Here is a 16,467-nt window from a genome sequence, read left to right on the forward strand (position 1 = left end):
TTGGTGTAACTAGTAAAGTTATTGCTATATGACCAGAGTTTATGAGTTCGAGCCTTGAAAATAACCTCTTGCAGAAATACAGGGCAATACTGTGCATAATAGACTCTTGCGATCGAGCCTTTCTCCGGACTCCGCACATAATGGTATTTAATGTACCGGACTGCCCAATAAATATCAATCACGTCGTTTTTGGCCACATATCACACAATAAAAACACAATCGCGAAAAGACATGAGGCTAGAGGCTCAAGAATCATACACTTCTCTTATCTTCACATCTCCCACCCTTCAAATCTCCTCCACCCAATCCTTTAATCCACTAGATACCCTCTCTAAAAAGATCCCAACTCCCCTTCTCCTTATTTTTCCTTCTTCACCATTACCTTATTATCAATTCCCTCCTCTTAATTTTTTATTCCATTTTTTATTATCTCAAACATGGCTGCTGCAGTAAGTGCTGCAGTTTCTCTTCCATCATCCAAGTCTACCTCTTTTGCCACCAGAACCTCCATCATCTCCCCAGAAAAGATCAACTTCAACAAGGTAAAATTCAACTTATTTTCAGGTAATTCTTTTTCTTAGAAATTGTTATATATTGACCATGGATTTATTCTTGGTTTGTGACAGGTGCCGTTGTACTACAGAAATGTGTCAGCTGGTAGCAGAGTGGTTTCAATCAGAGCCCAGGTGACAACAGAGGCTCCTGCTAAAGTTGAGAAGATTTCAAAGAAACAGGATGAGGGTGTAGTTGTGAACAAGTTCAGGCCAAAGGAACCTTACATTGGTAGATGTCTACTCAACACTAAGATCACTGGTGATGATGCTCCTGGTGAAACTTGGCACATGGTCTTCAGCACTGAGGGTATGGCCTTAATCAAATACGATCTTCTTTTTTCTTCCTTTTAGTTAAGTTTGTTGGAGCTGAAGTACTTTTGTTGGATTTATCAGGAGAGGTCCCATACAGAGAAGGACAATCCATTGGTGTGATTGCTGATGGTGTTGATGCCAATGGGAAGCCTCACAAACTCAGATTGTACTCCATTGCTAGCAGTGCCCTTGGTGACTTCGGCGACTCCAAAACCGTAAGTTTTCAATTCCTATAAAGAGCAGCCCGGTGCACTAATAAGCTCTCGCTATGTCTGGGGTCCGGGGAAGGACCGGACCAAGGTCTTACCCTCTATATCCGCAAGAGGCTGCTTGAACGCTTCAAGCCTCCTGGTCACATGACAACAACTTAACCAGTTATCAGTGTATTACAGTTCAGTCTTAACAGATCAATAAACATGTCTAGAGTGTGATTAATATTGGCAATCATCATTTCTACCAACAACTATAGGTCATACATTACACAAATGTAAGTGTCTGAACTTGAGGTTTCATACAGGTTTCTCTGTGTGTCAAAAGGCTTATCTACACCAATGACAAAGGGGAAGAAGTTAAAGGAGTTTGCTCAAACTTCTTATGTAAGAATCAACGACTCCCTAATTTCTTAGACGATGTCACTGTTTATCTGTTTTATTTTAGCTATCCATTACAGATTGGATTAAGAGTGACTGTTCCTAATGTACAGTAGGAGTATCAAGGTTTGGCCTTGCTTACTTGTGTAACTTCAAATGTTTCATATTTCAGGTGACTTGAAGCCTGGAGCAGAAGTCAAGATTACTGGACCTGTTGGGAAAGAAATGCTCATGCCTAAGGATCCAAATGCCACCGTTGTTATGGTGAATTTTTATTTAACTACTTTATTATCATCTAAGTCATTTCTTCTGCCTTTTAGTTAACTATGCATTTTTTGCTAATTGGAATTTGTCAATCAGCTTGCAACTGGAACTGGAATTGCTCCTTTCCGTTCATTCTTGTGGAAAATGTTCTTTGAGAAACATGAGGATTACAAGGTACACAAAATAACCATTTGTTTGATTGTTTCTCTTCATTTTTAGTTGTTTGGCTTCAGCACACTGCACATGCTAGTGAAAAGAAAAGAACTAAAAGATGAAAATGCCTGGCCATAGGCAACAACTGTTTCTTGTATGAACTAAAACTCAAGCCTCAAGGAGTTTGGCGTCCAATATTATGAACCATCAAAGTGTTCTATCTAATGAAGTCAAGTTAAGCACAAAAGTTAGAGTTGTAGAATCTTCAAAATAGTGAACTATTAAGTGCTATTTGAGCCAAAGATGACTGACGTTAAACACTTAAATAGCCAACATCAGTTTATTGCAAGGCTTTGAACTACAGAAACAGCTTACGATAGAATATCATTTTAGTATATGACTTGATTTCAATGTCATTCTCTCTTTCTCACTACTCAATTGAATGATATGGATTTGCTATCGTACAGTTCAACGGTTTGGCATGGCTTTTCTTGGGCGTTCCCACCAGCAGCTCACTACTTTACAAGGAGGTAAATATCAACCTTACTCAGTGATTCTTGATTCTCCACTGTGCACTTTACTGATTAAGATTTTTAACTATGGAAATTTTCTTGATGTTGTATTGTAGGAATTCGAGAAAATGAAGGAGAAGGCCCCGGAAAACTTTAGACTGGACTTTGCAGTGAGCAGAGAGCAAACAAACGAAAAAGGCGAAAAGATGTACATCCAAACCAGAATGGCACAATATGCAGAAGAACTATGGGGTCTGCTACAGAAAGACAACACCTTTGTCTACATGTGTGGACTCAAGGGCATGGAGTCCGGAATTGATGACATTATGACTTCACTTGCTGCTAGAGATGGTAAACATATGTCCAAACTATGTCGTCATTTTTTTCCGCGCACACACACACTGATAAAATATTAAAATCCTTAATCATTTTTATTCACTATAAATATCAATCTGAGGCTTACATTTTGCTGTGCTATTGAAGGTATTGTATGGGCGGACTACAAGAAGCAATTGAAGAAGGCAGAGCAATGGAATGTGGAAGTCTATTAAATATTTTTTACTTTCCTTTGTACAAATATGAGCCAACTTTATGCTTCTCTCCCCTGCATTGTAGATAGGTAAATTTTTCCTTTGAAATTTATTTTTATATTTTTTTTGGATTTTCCCTTTTCTGAAATTTCAACTTTAAATGAATCAGTGTATTGGCATTGGCCCTCTAAAAGTTGTATTTTGAGGGGCATGGATCAATAACATATAGCTGAATCAATCTCAATCGCAGTCTCTTTATCTCTACTTGTCTCTGCTTTCTGATTACACGGGATAAGCATATGATGCCTATTCAATTGACTAGTTCCTTTATGTGTTTTCATTTATTTTTTTTATTTTTTCTAATCTTAATCGTTATGCGAACATTTTGCAATATAGATCCTTCTCCGCACACACTAACCAAAAAAAAAAAAAAAACGATAGAGAAAGGCAAGACTCTTGGTTGTGTTTTGATAAGAAATTAAAGGAGAAAACAGCAGATACTTAGAACAAAAACCAAATCCCATAAGAATTAGTCAGAGGCTTTAACAGTTTGAGGAAAGAAATTTAACTTAGTGAGCTATGATTTCTATTTAGTAATATATATTATGACCAAAAACATTAATATTTTCCTGTTATTAGCCAGCCAAAGTAGATTGATACTGAGTTTAAATCTTTCAAACCTGTTGGGATACACATAAACGAAAGAAAGATTCATAATGCTAATCCACACTACAACTATATTTGCTTTAAATTTGTTTTAAATGAACTCGAAGACGTATCTTATCTATTTTACTTTTCTTCTGGGGCGTTTTGTTTAAAAATAAAAAATGTAATAAGTGGTAGGCACATATAATTTCTCTAAGAAAGAAATTCAAAATACAAGATAAATAAATTCTAGAATACAAATTTTACAACGTAAACTCTTGGTCTTACCATATTTATTGGATTGGATAAATATGCAACAAATTTACAACCAAACCCAACAAAAATCAGGAACCGAAAAGCCCTAACGCAAACGCCCCCCTTAAAACGCTTTAAGGCGCCGAAACTCTATTTAGGGTTTCCCCTTTAGCTATAAGAATCTCTCGGTAGAATTAGATATTTTTCAAGGATTTGCCATCGGTTAACAATGGCGGTGGAGACGTCGAGAATGACAGGTGTTGTGTCCAAGTTCAACAACCAAAAAGGCTATGGATTCATCAAGCCTGATGATGGATCCGAGGATCTATTCGTTCATCAATCTGAGATCAAATCCGACGGCTACCGTTCTCTCTACGAAGGCCAGAAAGTGGAGTTCACCATGACTGTGAAGGGTGATAAGTATCAGGCTAATGATGTCACTGGTCCTGATGGTGCTCCTCTCGATAGTGGCCGTAACAATACCCGTGGTGGTTACGGCTATGGCGGTAGCGGTTATCGCAGGAACGGCGGTGGTGACGGTGGATATCGTAGTGGCGGTGGTGAGTGTTATGCTTGTGGGAGGACGGGACATTTAGCTAGGGATTGTGATCGTAGCAGTGGAGGCGGTGGTGGCGGCGGCAGAGGCGGCGGGTGTTATAACTGTGGTGCGACTGGGCATTTAGCTCGGGATTGTGACCGTGCCAGTGGTGGTGGTGGTGATGGTTATCGGAGGAGTGGCAATGATGGTTGTTACACTTGTGGCGGGTATGGCCACATGGCTCGAGACTGCCCAAGTAGTGGACGTCTTGGTGGTGGTGGTGGAGGAGGTAGTGGGGCTTGTTACACATGTGGTGCACAAGGACACATGGCAAGAGACTGTCCCCGTGAGGGTGGGGTTGGTGGCGCTAGTTATGGGAGATATGGTGGTGGTGGTGGTAGTGGACGAGGAAGCAAGTGTTACAACTGTGGAGAGGCGGGGCACTTTGCTAGGGAATGCACTAGCCAATCCGTCAACTGATCATGTACATGATCTTCCCCTTTTTGTTATCAGTCCTCGTAATATTCCATTTTTGTTAGCATTGGACATGTTTTTACCCAGTTGTTATTTTGTTAGCTATATGACTGGATGTTCTTTTAGAATTATGTTTCTCGGATGCATACTTTTGGTTAGTAGTTGATATACAAGTATATAAAATGCTGGATGTTCAGTTTTTGCACTTTAAGCAAATCTTTTATGCTCATCATAATTATGTATATGTATCTGTTGTGCAATTTTAATGCACTATATACAATACACACACACATTTACAGAAAAACTTGAGAACCCACATAATGCATGAAGCTGATAAACTTGTGCGGTTTCAATTGTGAGCTTGATAGTAAGCATGTCCTATGATATGCAGTCTATTTGGGAATCGTTGTGATTTCTGCCTGTGTTTATAATTCTATTTTGTATTTGTTTGTTGGGAATCATTGATGGTCCTCTCAGCAAAATATTCAAACTAATGCTTTCTGTTTAAAGTTTGTTTGAACTATACCTGTTTGTTGGAATATGCTGGGATACATTAGCAGGTTAATAGTAGGTAATTAAAGAATTTCTAGTTCTCTCGTAAAGAAGTATTCCCAAACTATCTCTTCTAAGATTTTGTAAAACTAATTTCCAAATTAGCATCATCTTTAATCTAGCAAAAAGGTGCTCTTGATCTTTTCCTTTTATAAAAAGAATCTTATCTTTAAACAATTAATCTAGCAAAACTTTCCTAAGTTTAACAGTTCTATTTAAGCAGGAATTTGGATCGTTTTGCAAAAATTAGTTTTCCTTTTTACTTTTTTTAAAAAGAAGATGCAACAACCCACAAGTCTGTCTTCCCTTCCTTTGCAGTAGACTCTATTTCCAAACACCTCTCTGTCTCCCCTTCCTTTGCAGTTCCAATCTCTTTTACACTGACTCATTTCACCTATTCAACACCCTCTACCTAGCCATAATTTGCACTATTCAGACACTTTAGTTATTATCGTTAGCTACTCCAACTTTAAGTGCACCCTAGTTTATTGGAATTTAGAAAATTTTCATGTTATTGCCATTCTACTTTTGGGAAAAAATTGAATTGTTGAACAAATAAAAAGTATAAGGGATTGAAATAGAAGGACGAGGTAATATGGAAATAGCATAGCTAAGAATGACTTATTGGCAAGGCAGCCGGTGTACAAAGATTTGGGCGACATGGGGTAGTAGGTAGAGCATGAGGCAATTGGTTGGGAAGGGAACCCTTGAGGTCTTTGGGAATTCTGAGAACTCACCTATGGAAATTTGAAGTGTCCTTTTTCTTGTGATTCTATTTTAATTTATTTTGTTGGTGACATTATAGTGTCAGTTGACGTATAAGTTTGGGAATCAAATTCTGAAGAGTGGCTGGATAAGTTTTTGCGAATATTTGTTTTGAAATAACATTTAATCTTAACTAGCTTGAGATTGAGTAGTAGTTGATTGACTGAGTAGTTTCCGGAGGAACACTTGATATGTAAATATTGTCCCCCTTTAGACTTTTTTAATACGGTCATATGGTGAATTGTACTTGAAAAAGTGGGAGTTACATGACCCCTGGTCGGGATGTTTGGTTGAGATTTAGGCCATTGCTATCTTTTTTTATTGTTATGGCCTTTGTATTATTTACATTTAGTTGTGCTACTGAGCTGAGACCCCAACTTGTGATTTCATGTACGTTCATTTTATTATTGAATCTTTGCCATAGCTCTCTAGTCATGGCAGACCTTGTGGTTTCAAGTACATTCTTTTTATTGTTGAATCTTTACCATAGCTCTCTAGTCATATTGTAGGGATCATGAGAGACAAAAGACAATTCATCCTAATAATCTCTTCTTTTTCCAAATAGCTCATTAGGTTGGTTTTACTTTATTTTACTTTCTCATATCATATGAAAAGGATGGTGGTTCAAGGACTAATGTAGACTTGAATGATGTTTTTTAGTGAAAGAAATCTCATGATCTTTGGCTGTTGATATTATGGAGTCAGTAGTTCTGTTTTCAGAGAACAAGGAATGAGGTAATGGGGCTTAGAGTTCGAGCACATCATGTCTTGAGTCCATGGAGGACTACATTGTACTTTATGCTGTACCCTCGGTCTGATCTGTCCGTGTGTCTCTCTGGGACATAATGACTATGACCTTTTCTGGTAATAAATGGCTATCTGGGAATATTAGTTAGTCTAGTATTTATGATGATTTAAGCATGCAATTCGAATTTTCAACTGAGCTGTTGAATTTTGCTAGTGGGTTAGTGGGAGTTAGAAGTTGGGATAGCGAGTTAGAAATCATATAGTTTTAGTTAATAGAACTTATCAGGGTTCTTTCAGCCAAGTTTTGAAACTTTGCAGGACAAACAGCGAGCTAAAATCTGGTCTAATGCCAACATAAAATGAAGTACCAATCTCGCAAATCTACTCCCATAAAATTCCCAGTGGAAAATGTTAAACGACTTCTCTTCCTCCACGGTGATAGTCTATCTAATCCCTGTCTTGAGGAAATTCAAAGAACCTTTGTGTTCTGGCTAAACTCCCCTAATTTCCTCTCAGCTTTCTACTCCTATGTGACAGCTTTTCCTGTTGACTTTATTTTAACCAAGTTTTGCTCCTCATTGTGGAGCCGGCTGACAAGTTAGATCCTGGAACCCTCATATTATTACGTGAAGTGTAAATTGTATTTGACTTTTTTCCCCCAAATAAACACCTAGCTCCAAACTAGGATGAATAGGTGCCATACTTCATTAAGACAAAAACTAGGAAACTTCTGCAACTAGCAAGAAGCACCTTCATCTCTTTACTCTAATATGATGAGATACCCTACTTATCAGAGTTTAAAATTGACTTAGCTTGTATGGGAAGAGGTGAATATGTGTACAATGTCTGCTGTGAGTGGCGTTGAGCTGTTAAGTGGACTGATTTATATTACTGGGTCTGTTGAGCATCTGAATGTTTGAACGTTTCAAATGGATATACTCTAAATGGTTAAAGATTCAGAAGAGTAGAAAGAGTAAAGATTACCCTGATCATGACTTTTACATGAATAACTAAAATGAGCAGAAGGTTAAGAAAAACTTGGATTGTTCTAGTCGAGCAGTTATTGTTGCTTAAGCAGAACTTTATGATAGTTTCTCTAGATTCAAATACTGGAGGAGAGCTGAAGCTGAAACTTCTTACACGTTAGTATTTCATTCTTTTACTGAACGTCTCCACAGACGTTAGGGGCTAATATTGGAAAGCCCAATCCAGCAAACGATCTAAATTAGTCCGCTTATTAGGATAATCTATTAGTTTTTCTAGTCATAAGAAAAACAGACGAGGATTCAAATAAGAACAAAAACACCCCAGTGTAATCCCACAAGCGGGTCTGGGGAGGGTAGGGTGTATACAGACTTTACCTTTACTAAGATAGAGAGGTTGGTTCCAATAGACCATCGAGTTCAAGAAAAGCCTAGTATATGTAAGGCTTTTTTCTATTCTATCACTTGTGTCGTTTTATTGATTTTTAAGTTTCTTACAGTAATATAATTTTCTATTATTAACTTTAACATCATGCAAACTCGCACTGTATTAAGATGCGGCATAGCCGAGGAGCTTGCGCCATCAATTTAAAGAGAGCTTAATGGAATATTGACTGTAACAGTGTATCATAGCAAATGCTTAATGAATAATGGTAAAACTTTCCATTGAATGGTTTCTATTGATTATTCCTTGGAAAATGTGACGCAACTCTTGTTGTGTGTTAATAGCCAGTCTCCTTTCCTTTGCATCGTACCCAAAAATTAACCCATACTGGCAGGAGGAATCAGAATCACATGTGGTCGTCTTCGATAATTTTTTTATTAAAAAAATAATTACAGCTTTTAGTAGTTAACCCCTACAATAAACTGCCTATAGTTAGGGTAAGCAACTCGATTACTACTTTGCCGTTTTCTTTTTGGATTATATGCATACTTTGCAAGGCAGACACATCTTTTTTTTAGATTTACTTCATCTTTTGAAGTTGATTTTTTTTCCTGCGACCGTGAAAAGCTTGAGTAATTTCTTGGATATTAATATTTTATTCTCTATAATATCAGGTTTTCGCATATTTAGAAGTGGGTTTTTTATTTAATAATATAATCATTAGATTATTTGTCTAAACTACATTTTATCTTTTCCTTAAATATCTCATTTAGTTATAATTCATTAATTGAAATAATTAGAACTTTTAGGGGAAAAAGTATTACTACTAAATAACTTCTTAATTTTTCAAAACTTCAATATTTTGCAACGTTTTCGATTTATCATAATGGCTAATATAGCGAACAGAAGAGTATATCAACCAACAACCAAAGGCAGAGCGACCTCATATACTTCTTCGCCGAAAAGTTACAACATTTAGCTCTCCTTCGCCGAAAAGTTATAATATTTGGCTTGGTCAAAAATTTTATTTTATGCATACAATATAATTTAACTCCCTTAATTTTCTTTCTGTATTTATTTTTTTGACAGCTCTTAAGTAAAATATCTGGTTCGACCACGGCCAACAACCATCTTCCCCATTTCGATTGCACTACGACAGTTTCATTTTCTGTCAACACCTATTACTACTACTAATGTATCTCACTTGTTTTTCTTTTCTTTTATATTTCAAACAATTTGATACTCCCTCTCATAATGAGCATGACGGCACCAAATTTTGCAAAATCTGCGGTTTGTAACTTGGAAGCTGCTGAATTGGGTTTAAATGAGCCGATCTCTTGGTTTTCCCTTTTGTTCTAGCCATGAAGGGAGCCCCAGGACTATATGCCATCAATATTAATTGATTAGTAAAGAATTAGAGAAAATAAAAATATAATTACGTGTTAATTTGTGTTTGCGGCTGAGGTTCAGTTCACTGGTTTCAACTTGCCACTGTCAAGAATCTACGCAATTTTGACCTTTTCATAGAGATGGGTCCCGCAAGTGATGAACCAACTGTCATTGGGCCTTATTGCCATTTGCAAGGGGGTCCCATACCTATCTTCCCAAGGCCCATAGGGCCGTTGAATTTAACCGTCATTAACTCCCGCCTTTCGGGAAGTGCACGGTAAGCCACTAATAACACATACATTTACTTTTAAGCTATTATTTAAAATATTTTTAGTCTTTAGCTATTGCTTTAATAAATTTTACCTGCCCGGACGAAAACACCCTTCTGCTCATAAAGTTCAGGACCAAGTATCCTTAACTTTTGAACTTGCAACTCTAAGTTCAAGACTTCGAGACTACTTGTCCTTAACTTTTTAACTTGCAACTCGAAGTTCAGGACCACCTGTTCTTAATTTCTGTACTTGTAACTCTAAGTTAAGAGCTACTTGTCCTTAACTTTTGAACTTGTAAGTCTAAGTTCAGGACCAATTGTCCTTAACTTTTGAACTTGTAAGTCTAAGTTCAGGACCAAGTGTCCTTAACTTGTGAGCTTGTTAGTCTAAGTTCAGGACCTATTGTCCTTAACTTTTGGGTTTCTTAGCCTAAGTTCAGGACCTATTATCCTTAACTTTTGAGCTTGTTAATCTAAGTTCAGGACTTTAGGACCTATTATCCTTAACTTTTGAGCTTGTTAGTCTAAGTTCAGGATCAAGTCTCCTTAACTTTTGAACTTAAAACTCGAAGTTCTGGACCAAGTTATAAAAAGAATAGAGACAAGAATTTGCAAGTTAGTTAGATTCTAGAAAAATTAAAATTAATTTTGTAAGCTAAGTACAATTTAAAATTTTCAGAAAGGAGAACAATAAATCTGAAGAAACAAAGTCAAAAGATTCAATCGCAGCTTGAAATTGCAAATGGGCTAAACTAGATGGCCGACCGGCCATTGGGCTGTATTTTCCCAAATTAGCTCTGGGAAAAGCACAAACGGTTCTGGGTACCTACTTATGTCTTCCACGGCAGTCTCCGTCTCACCGGCGGCATAGTTCTTCTCGCTAACATGAAAAAAATAGAAGAGAGGGTAATACAATTTTTTAATATTAATTTTAATATACTAATGGCTATTATTGCTAAGCATTGAAATATTGAATAAAATATAAATACCACTTACCCACGCAATTTTTACCCGCCCTTCCCCTCGCCAAAGTTACTTTATCTTTTTTTTCCCTCTGGTAATTTTAGATACAGTAATTAGAGGCATCTCTCCTTAAATCGCATTCTATTTAAATCCTCCCGCAACCCCGCCTAAGCATTACTCCCAAAGCTTTAAACTAATCCTGAAACTTACGAATTTTAGCTCTTCCAATCCCAAAGCTCTCTTCTCTTAATTTCTAATTAAGCCATTTTAACCTGATCCGACACAGTTGCCGACCTTATACTGTGGCGGTGTTCTGTTCCCCCTCCAACGTCGGTCCAAAAAATTTCTATAAATAACTTAGTCCGACCACGTGATCCTTCTGACATTCATTTCAGTACTCCACATTGCCAAACTTCTTCATTTCTCATTCTCTTCAAACAACTTAGTGAAAACAGAGAAACGTTACAATGGCGAAACCTCAAGTTTTTCTTGCCCTGTTCTGTTTATGTTCCGTATTCCTTGTTTCTGGTAAGTTTTTGGTTCTGGTATTCTTGTTATTTACATTTTTGTGGTAAAGTTTAGAGCTTTGTTATTCATTTTTGTTGGTTTAATGAAACAGGGGTGTTATCAGCAACATTTACATTAGTAAACCAGTGCAGTTATACAGTATGGCCGGGGATATTATCAGGTGCAGGAACAACCCAGCTTTCTCCTACTGGACTTCAGCTAAATCCAGGACAGGCCATTCCTATTTCTGTTCCAGCGGGTTGGTCGGGTCGTTTATGGGGTCGGACTTTTTGCTCCCAAGATTCTACTACGGGTAAATTCACTTGCGTGACAGGTGATTGTGGCTCCGGAACACTTGAGTGCACCGGTGGAGCTGCACCGCCGGCGACTCTAGCAGAGTTCACTCTCAACGGCGCCGGTGGCCTTGATTTCTATGACGTTAGCCTTGTGGATGGTTATAACTTGCCTATGTTAGTGAGCCCACAAGGTGGGACCGGCGCCGGAAATTGTTCGGCAACTGGGTGTGTTGTGGACCTTAATGGGCCGTGTCCGGCGGAGCTGAAGATGATGAGTACCGGCAGCGATGGAGGCGGCGGCGAGTGCGTGGCATGCAAGAGCGCGTGTGAAGCGTTTAGGGATCCCAGATATTGTTGTAGTGGGCCCTATGCTACGCCTGATACATGCAAGCCGACGGATTACTCGGAGTTTTTCAAGAGTTCATGCCCACGCGCTTACAGCTATGCATATGATGATGGAACCAGCACCTTCACTTGTGCTTCTGCTGATTATGTCATCACATTTTGTCCTGCTCCTGCTGCCAGGTACCTACTTCGCCGTTTTCCTTATCAAGCAAGTTCTTTTCTCAATTTGGTTCAATTTAATGTCTCTTTATCAATTTCTTTCTTTTCTAGTTTTTTCCAATTAAATTCCCCTTCTCCAATAGGTTTTGTGTTTTAAATATTATCTCCATCTCAATTTAGATGACTAATTTCACTTATCGAAAGTTAATTTAACTAAACTTTGAAGCTAAATTAAATTAGTTCAACTTAATATTTTAAAATTAAAATTTAAATATATAAAACCAACACGGAAGGTACTACTATAAGTTATAATTTTTCTCATGATAATAAAATATATTTTAAGATATTGGTCAAATTTTACAGTTGGCTCTCAATAAACTTTGACTCTCGATAAACGAAATATGTCATCTAAATTGTATTTAGATACAGATGAAAAGTAACTTTTCGCCGTTGAGGTATAGCTTTAGTTAGACCTTTAGAGGCAACTAAGGTATGGAGTAATTACTTAATAAGCTAATATGTCTGGCACCATAATAATTCTTAGAGGTTAAATCTTTTCGTTAGTGCATTCTAATAGAATTATTTATTAGCAAAGCATGTGTTTGGTTAGGCTAAGAAGTAGTCATATGCATGCAAAAGGGCGGTTATTTGGTGAGATTTGTTAAACAAGTAACATGGAATGCAAATATATATGTTCGAGGGTGATGGAAGTTGTCCATCATGTGTGTCGGAAATGAGAGCATATGTGTTGTCAGTTGTCTCACACTACCTTTTGATCTTATAATGAGTCACACCTAGAAGTGAAGCTCAAAGGAGTGTTAGCTTGATTTTAAGCAAACTAAGAAATTCCAAAAGTTGAGAATAGGATGGGGGAGGGTTGGGGCCATGTGCGTCGCTACCCTACATAATTTAGTGCTTACATCTTGGCTTCTAATAGTCGGTTTGTTGTGTCATTTTAATAAGAACCTATGCTTTTCATGTTACGTAGATTCAAAATGCTTGCTTATGTCCTAACAAATTGAGGCACCGTCCACGCTCAACTATAAATGTTATATCATGTCACCTTTATATAAAATTACAACTGCTAATAATCCAATACGCGCGACATTAATTAATTAATATGTTTATATCTAATAATGGTGCTAACATAACATTAATGTTGCAGTCAGAAATCATCTGGAGGACAGTACGCTGGTGGGAGCAACGTTTCATTGGTCAGTAGCAGTGGTAGTATGTTAACCTCTGCCCCATTACCGTTCTACACAAGCTTGATGATCACCATTTTAGCAGCCCTTCGGCAATTGAGGCAGTTCCATTGATCTTTGTTACTATTACAAAAGATTTCTGGTCCCTGATTATGCTAGCTATTTGAAGTGGGCCACTCATATTTTTGCCCCACGATTCTTCAAAGTTGTAAGAGTTTTTTTTTTTTTTTTTTTTTTTTGCATTTTTGGAGTCTTTGAAGAAGTGGTATCCATGTGACGTGGGAATCTCTATTTCTTTTTTGGATAAAAAGAAGCAGCAGCACGAAGAGCTAGCTAGGGAAACAAAAAGCGCCACAAGAACAAGAAGAAAGGGAAGGCCAAGTTGTAAATTGCCGACGTAGTGATTTTTTTTTTTACTTAATTATGATGATTGGTCAATTAGCATTCAAATAGTTTTTTGTAATATAAAATAAAAGAAAAGTGTGGACAGGGTTTAGTGGCATGAATTGAGATATCATTTTTGTTTGTCAAGTAATGCTTTTAATGACAACATATTAAGAAGGGTTGAATAGTTCCTCTGGTTTATGTCTTGTAATTTATGTGTGCATTTTGACATAAGCTTTTTGTAATCTATCCTAGTAGGTCAAGTTGGCCGCCATAGTTTGTTTGCTTTGATGATGTAAGTAGGAATTTTAGAGGAAAAACAATACGCCCGCCAAAATGTTAAACCCCCATTTTATTACTACCCGGAATCAAGGACAGAGGAAAAGAAAGTGAAGGAAAAATTAAGAGGAATTTTCATAAATCATTATAGTTTTGAGTTTGGTAACTATAGTTTGCTTAATTACGATTCATCTCGCTTGTATTCAAACGCGCAACGCAAGCAATGAAAACAACTAAGTGAAATATAGAAAAAATAAAATATTTTTGTTGAGAGTTAAACTCAAGACCTCCACTGACTAAGCAAGTATTAGTAAATCTGCATTACTGTAATAAATAATTAAAAACAATAAACTTTCTTAAATAGAAACAGAAACAGAAAGTTAGTAGCAACAAAACGTCGAAATAATATCTGAAAATAATTTCGGAATAAATCGAGCCCACTGAATGCACAATGCATCCTTAAGAAAATTATTCCCCTCAAGTACCCGAGGTGGGGTCTTGGTTTTTTTGGATTGAATTTTCGTTAATTAATTAAATAATTGAAAGAAATTTTATCCAGAAAGATTAATCAATCAATCTTTGACCAAATCCGAAGCCGAGCCGAGCGACGATTGCACGAGGCTTGTCTTCTTCTTGACTCTTTAAGAGCTAGAAGAAGAGGTTGTATATATACCCATCAAAAGTCTTTTCTTCCTCCAATATGGGACAATATACCTTTGCCACGGAGAGAAACTCAAATATTTCATTTTTCCTCCATTTTTCATTCACCATCTTTAAGCTAAACCAAGCTTAAAAAGCCCAACAGCAAGCACTCTAACCAATTAAGCCACGAGAACTTGTTGCTTTCTTATTTCAGTCAAAACAATTAATCTCGTATTTCATGAATTTGCTATAAAATTCAAATATAGCTACCAATGGTAAATTAACTAAAGTAATTGTGCCGCGTAATTTTCCATATATCGAGGGAGACTTTAATTAGCCTAAGAATGAAGAATTTAATTGAATCTTATACGTACTGTTACGTACTACTAAAATAATTGGTGGGGTTTTTTTTTTTTGGGGGGGGGGGGGGGGATGAGTACTTAGTGAGCATTCAAATATATAAGATTTAACAAATTTTCTTACATTTTTTGCGTACTACGAAAAGTCAAAGGTGATTGGATGACCACATTACTAATACTGAAAGTTAAGTGAACTAGTCATAATAAAACCTGCCTCCATTTATGATCTCTTTCTTTCAAAATATGGCATCATTAGTTAATTGGAAATTTAGTATGATTTCGGGTTAGCTTAGCTTGCCGTGATAACGAAACATTTAACTGCACGCGGCAAGATCGGAATATGAACTAAATACTGGATCATAGCCGAAACAGAGGAAATTTTCTACTTCAAAACAGCAGATAGCAATAACAGTAACTCATTAACAAAGTCAAATTTTCTTAGACAGACTCCACCAATTAACGTATGGATAAGAAGTAGAATTCTTGTCTTCATGCCGCAAGACTAAAAGGGTATGATCAAATTCCCATTAGGAAAAAAAAAGAAAAAAGAGCACGTGAAAGCATCCACACTAATTGCAGATAGTCTTATTGGAGATTAGTCGCGCCACTTTCTCTCAACTCTGAAGTAAGCATTCCCAATTTGATCTTCACGTTGCTAGATCTAACATGAAGAGATCAAGAAAATAGATGGAAAAGCTACGTCAGCTTATAAAGCCAAGTTGCCACTTCACACACACACACACACATATATATATATATATATATATTCTGCCGTAGATAATCCATTACTAAAGTAATTCATCATACTTTTTTGCTTATTCCATCAGCAGCCCATGCCGTTGATTTATTTGTTTAGCTTTGGTTTTATCATTGTACTGGAAGTGGTTATCTGATAAGAAGAGCCAAAAAAGCTGAAAAAATAGCCATTTATGGTTGTTATACTTGATGTTTGTTGCCTGTATATATGCATCTTTAGCTTGATTGTATCATATTCATTTGCTATATTTGCATGAGTTCGAGCACTATTTATTTGTTAAGTTTGCATGAATTCAATATGACTTATTTTCACGGTCTGTCTTCATTAGCTTTTCAATCGTCATCGCAAGTACAATTTAGTTACTTTAATGTGACAAAAAATAATTTGGTGACTTTATTAATATGATGAGTAAAGATTAGTAACTTTGTAATTATAGTTGATTATTCAGTTACCTTAATTGACATAACAAAGATAAGTTTGGTGGCTTTCCTATAGTTAATTACTAGAATTTAGTAAAATAAATGAAATTAATTCCAAAATGGTGGGGTTTGATCTGGGGAGACAACCATGTGCATCATACTTTAACTTCGATGCTTACATCTTGGCTTCTCATAGTCGGTTTGTTGTGTCGCACTATTAAAACAAAAACAGG

At 36.8% G+C, this 16,467-nt stretch overlaps 3 protein-coding genes across 4 annotated transcripts; all 3 read left to right on the forward strand.

Annotated features, from left to right (window-relative positions):
• Nucleotides 1–201: 201 nt before the first annotated feature.
• Nucleotides 202–3,159, forward strand: LOC107760150 (ferredoxin--NADP reductase, leaf-type isozyme, chloroplastic). The gene is made up of 9 exons (XM_016578164.2): nucleotides 202–542; nucleotides 627–861; nucleotides 948–1,081; nucleotides 1,384–1,462; nucleotides 1,629–1,720; nucleotides 1,817–1,894; nucleotides 2,341–2,403; nucleotides 2,502–2,736; nucleotides 2,869–3,159. The coding sequence occupies exons 1-9, from the start codon at nucleotides 438–440 to the stop codon at nucleotides 2,934–2,936; spliced, it is 1,089 nt and encodes a 362-aa protein (XP_016433650.1). The 5' UTR covers nucleotides 202–437; the 3' UTR covers nucleotides 2,937–3,159.
• A 58-nt stretch (nucleotides 3,160–3,217) lies between these two features.
• LOC107760151 (uncharacterized) lies at nucleotides 3,218–5,059 on the forward strand. Its single transcript, XM_016578165.2, has one exon. The coding sequence runs from the start codon at nucleotides 4,045–4,047 to the stop codon at nucleotides 4,831–4,833; it is 789 nt and encodes a 262-aa protein (XP_016433651.2). The 5' UTR covers nucleotides 3,218–4,044; the 3' UTR covers nucleotides 4,834–5,059.
• A 5,934-nt stretch (nucleotides 5,060–10,993) lies between these two features.
• Nucleotides 10,994–13,925, forward strand: LOC107811874 (pathogenesis-related thaumatin-like protein 3.5). 2 transcript variants are annotated; one of them, XR_012707869.1, is made up of 4 exons: nucleotides 10,994–11,410; nucleotides 11,502–12,210; nucleotides 13,355–13,602; nucleotides 13,706–13,925. XR_012707869.1 is itself a non-coding variant. In XM_075249981.1 (3 exons), exons 1-3 carry the CDS (start codon nucleotides 11,350–11,352, stop codon nucleotides 13,506–13,508), a joined length of 924 nt encoding a protein of 307 aa, XP_075106082.1. In that variant the 5' UTR covers nucleotides 10,994–11,349; the 3' UTR covers nucleotides 13,509–13,925. The 2 variants fall into 2 exon arrangements, 1 of the variants encoding a protein (XP_075106082.1); XM_075249981.1 differs by having other exon boundaries at nucleotides 13,355–13,925.
• Nucleotides 13,926–16,467: the final 2,542 nt, after the last annotated feature.

This window comes from Nicotiana tabacum, chromosome 3 (assembly GCF_000715075.1).
Source record: "Nicotiana tabacum cultivar K326 chromosome 3, ASM71507v2, whole genome shotgun sequence".
Taxonomy (NCBI): Eukaryota; Viridiplantae; Streptophyta; class Magnoliopsida; order Solanales; family Solanaceae; genus Nicotiana; species Nicotiana tabacum.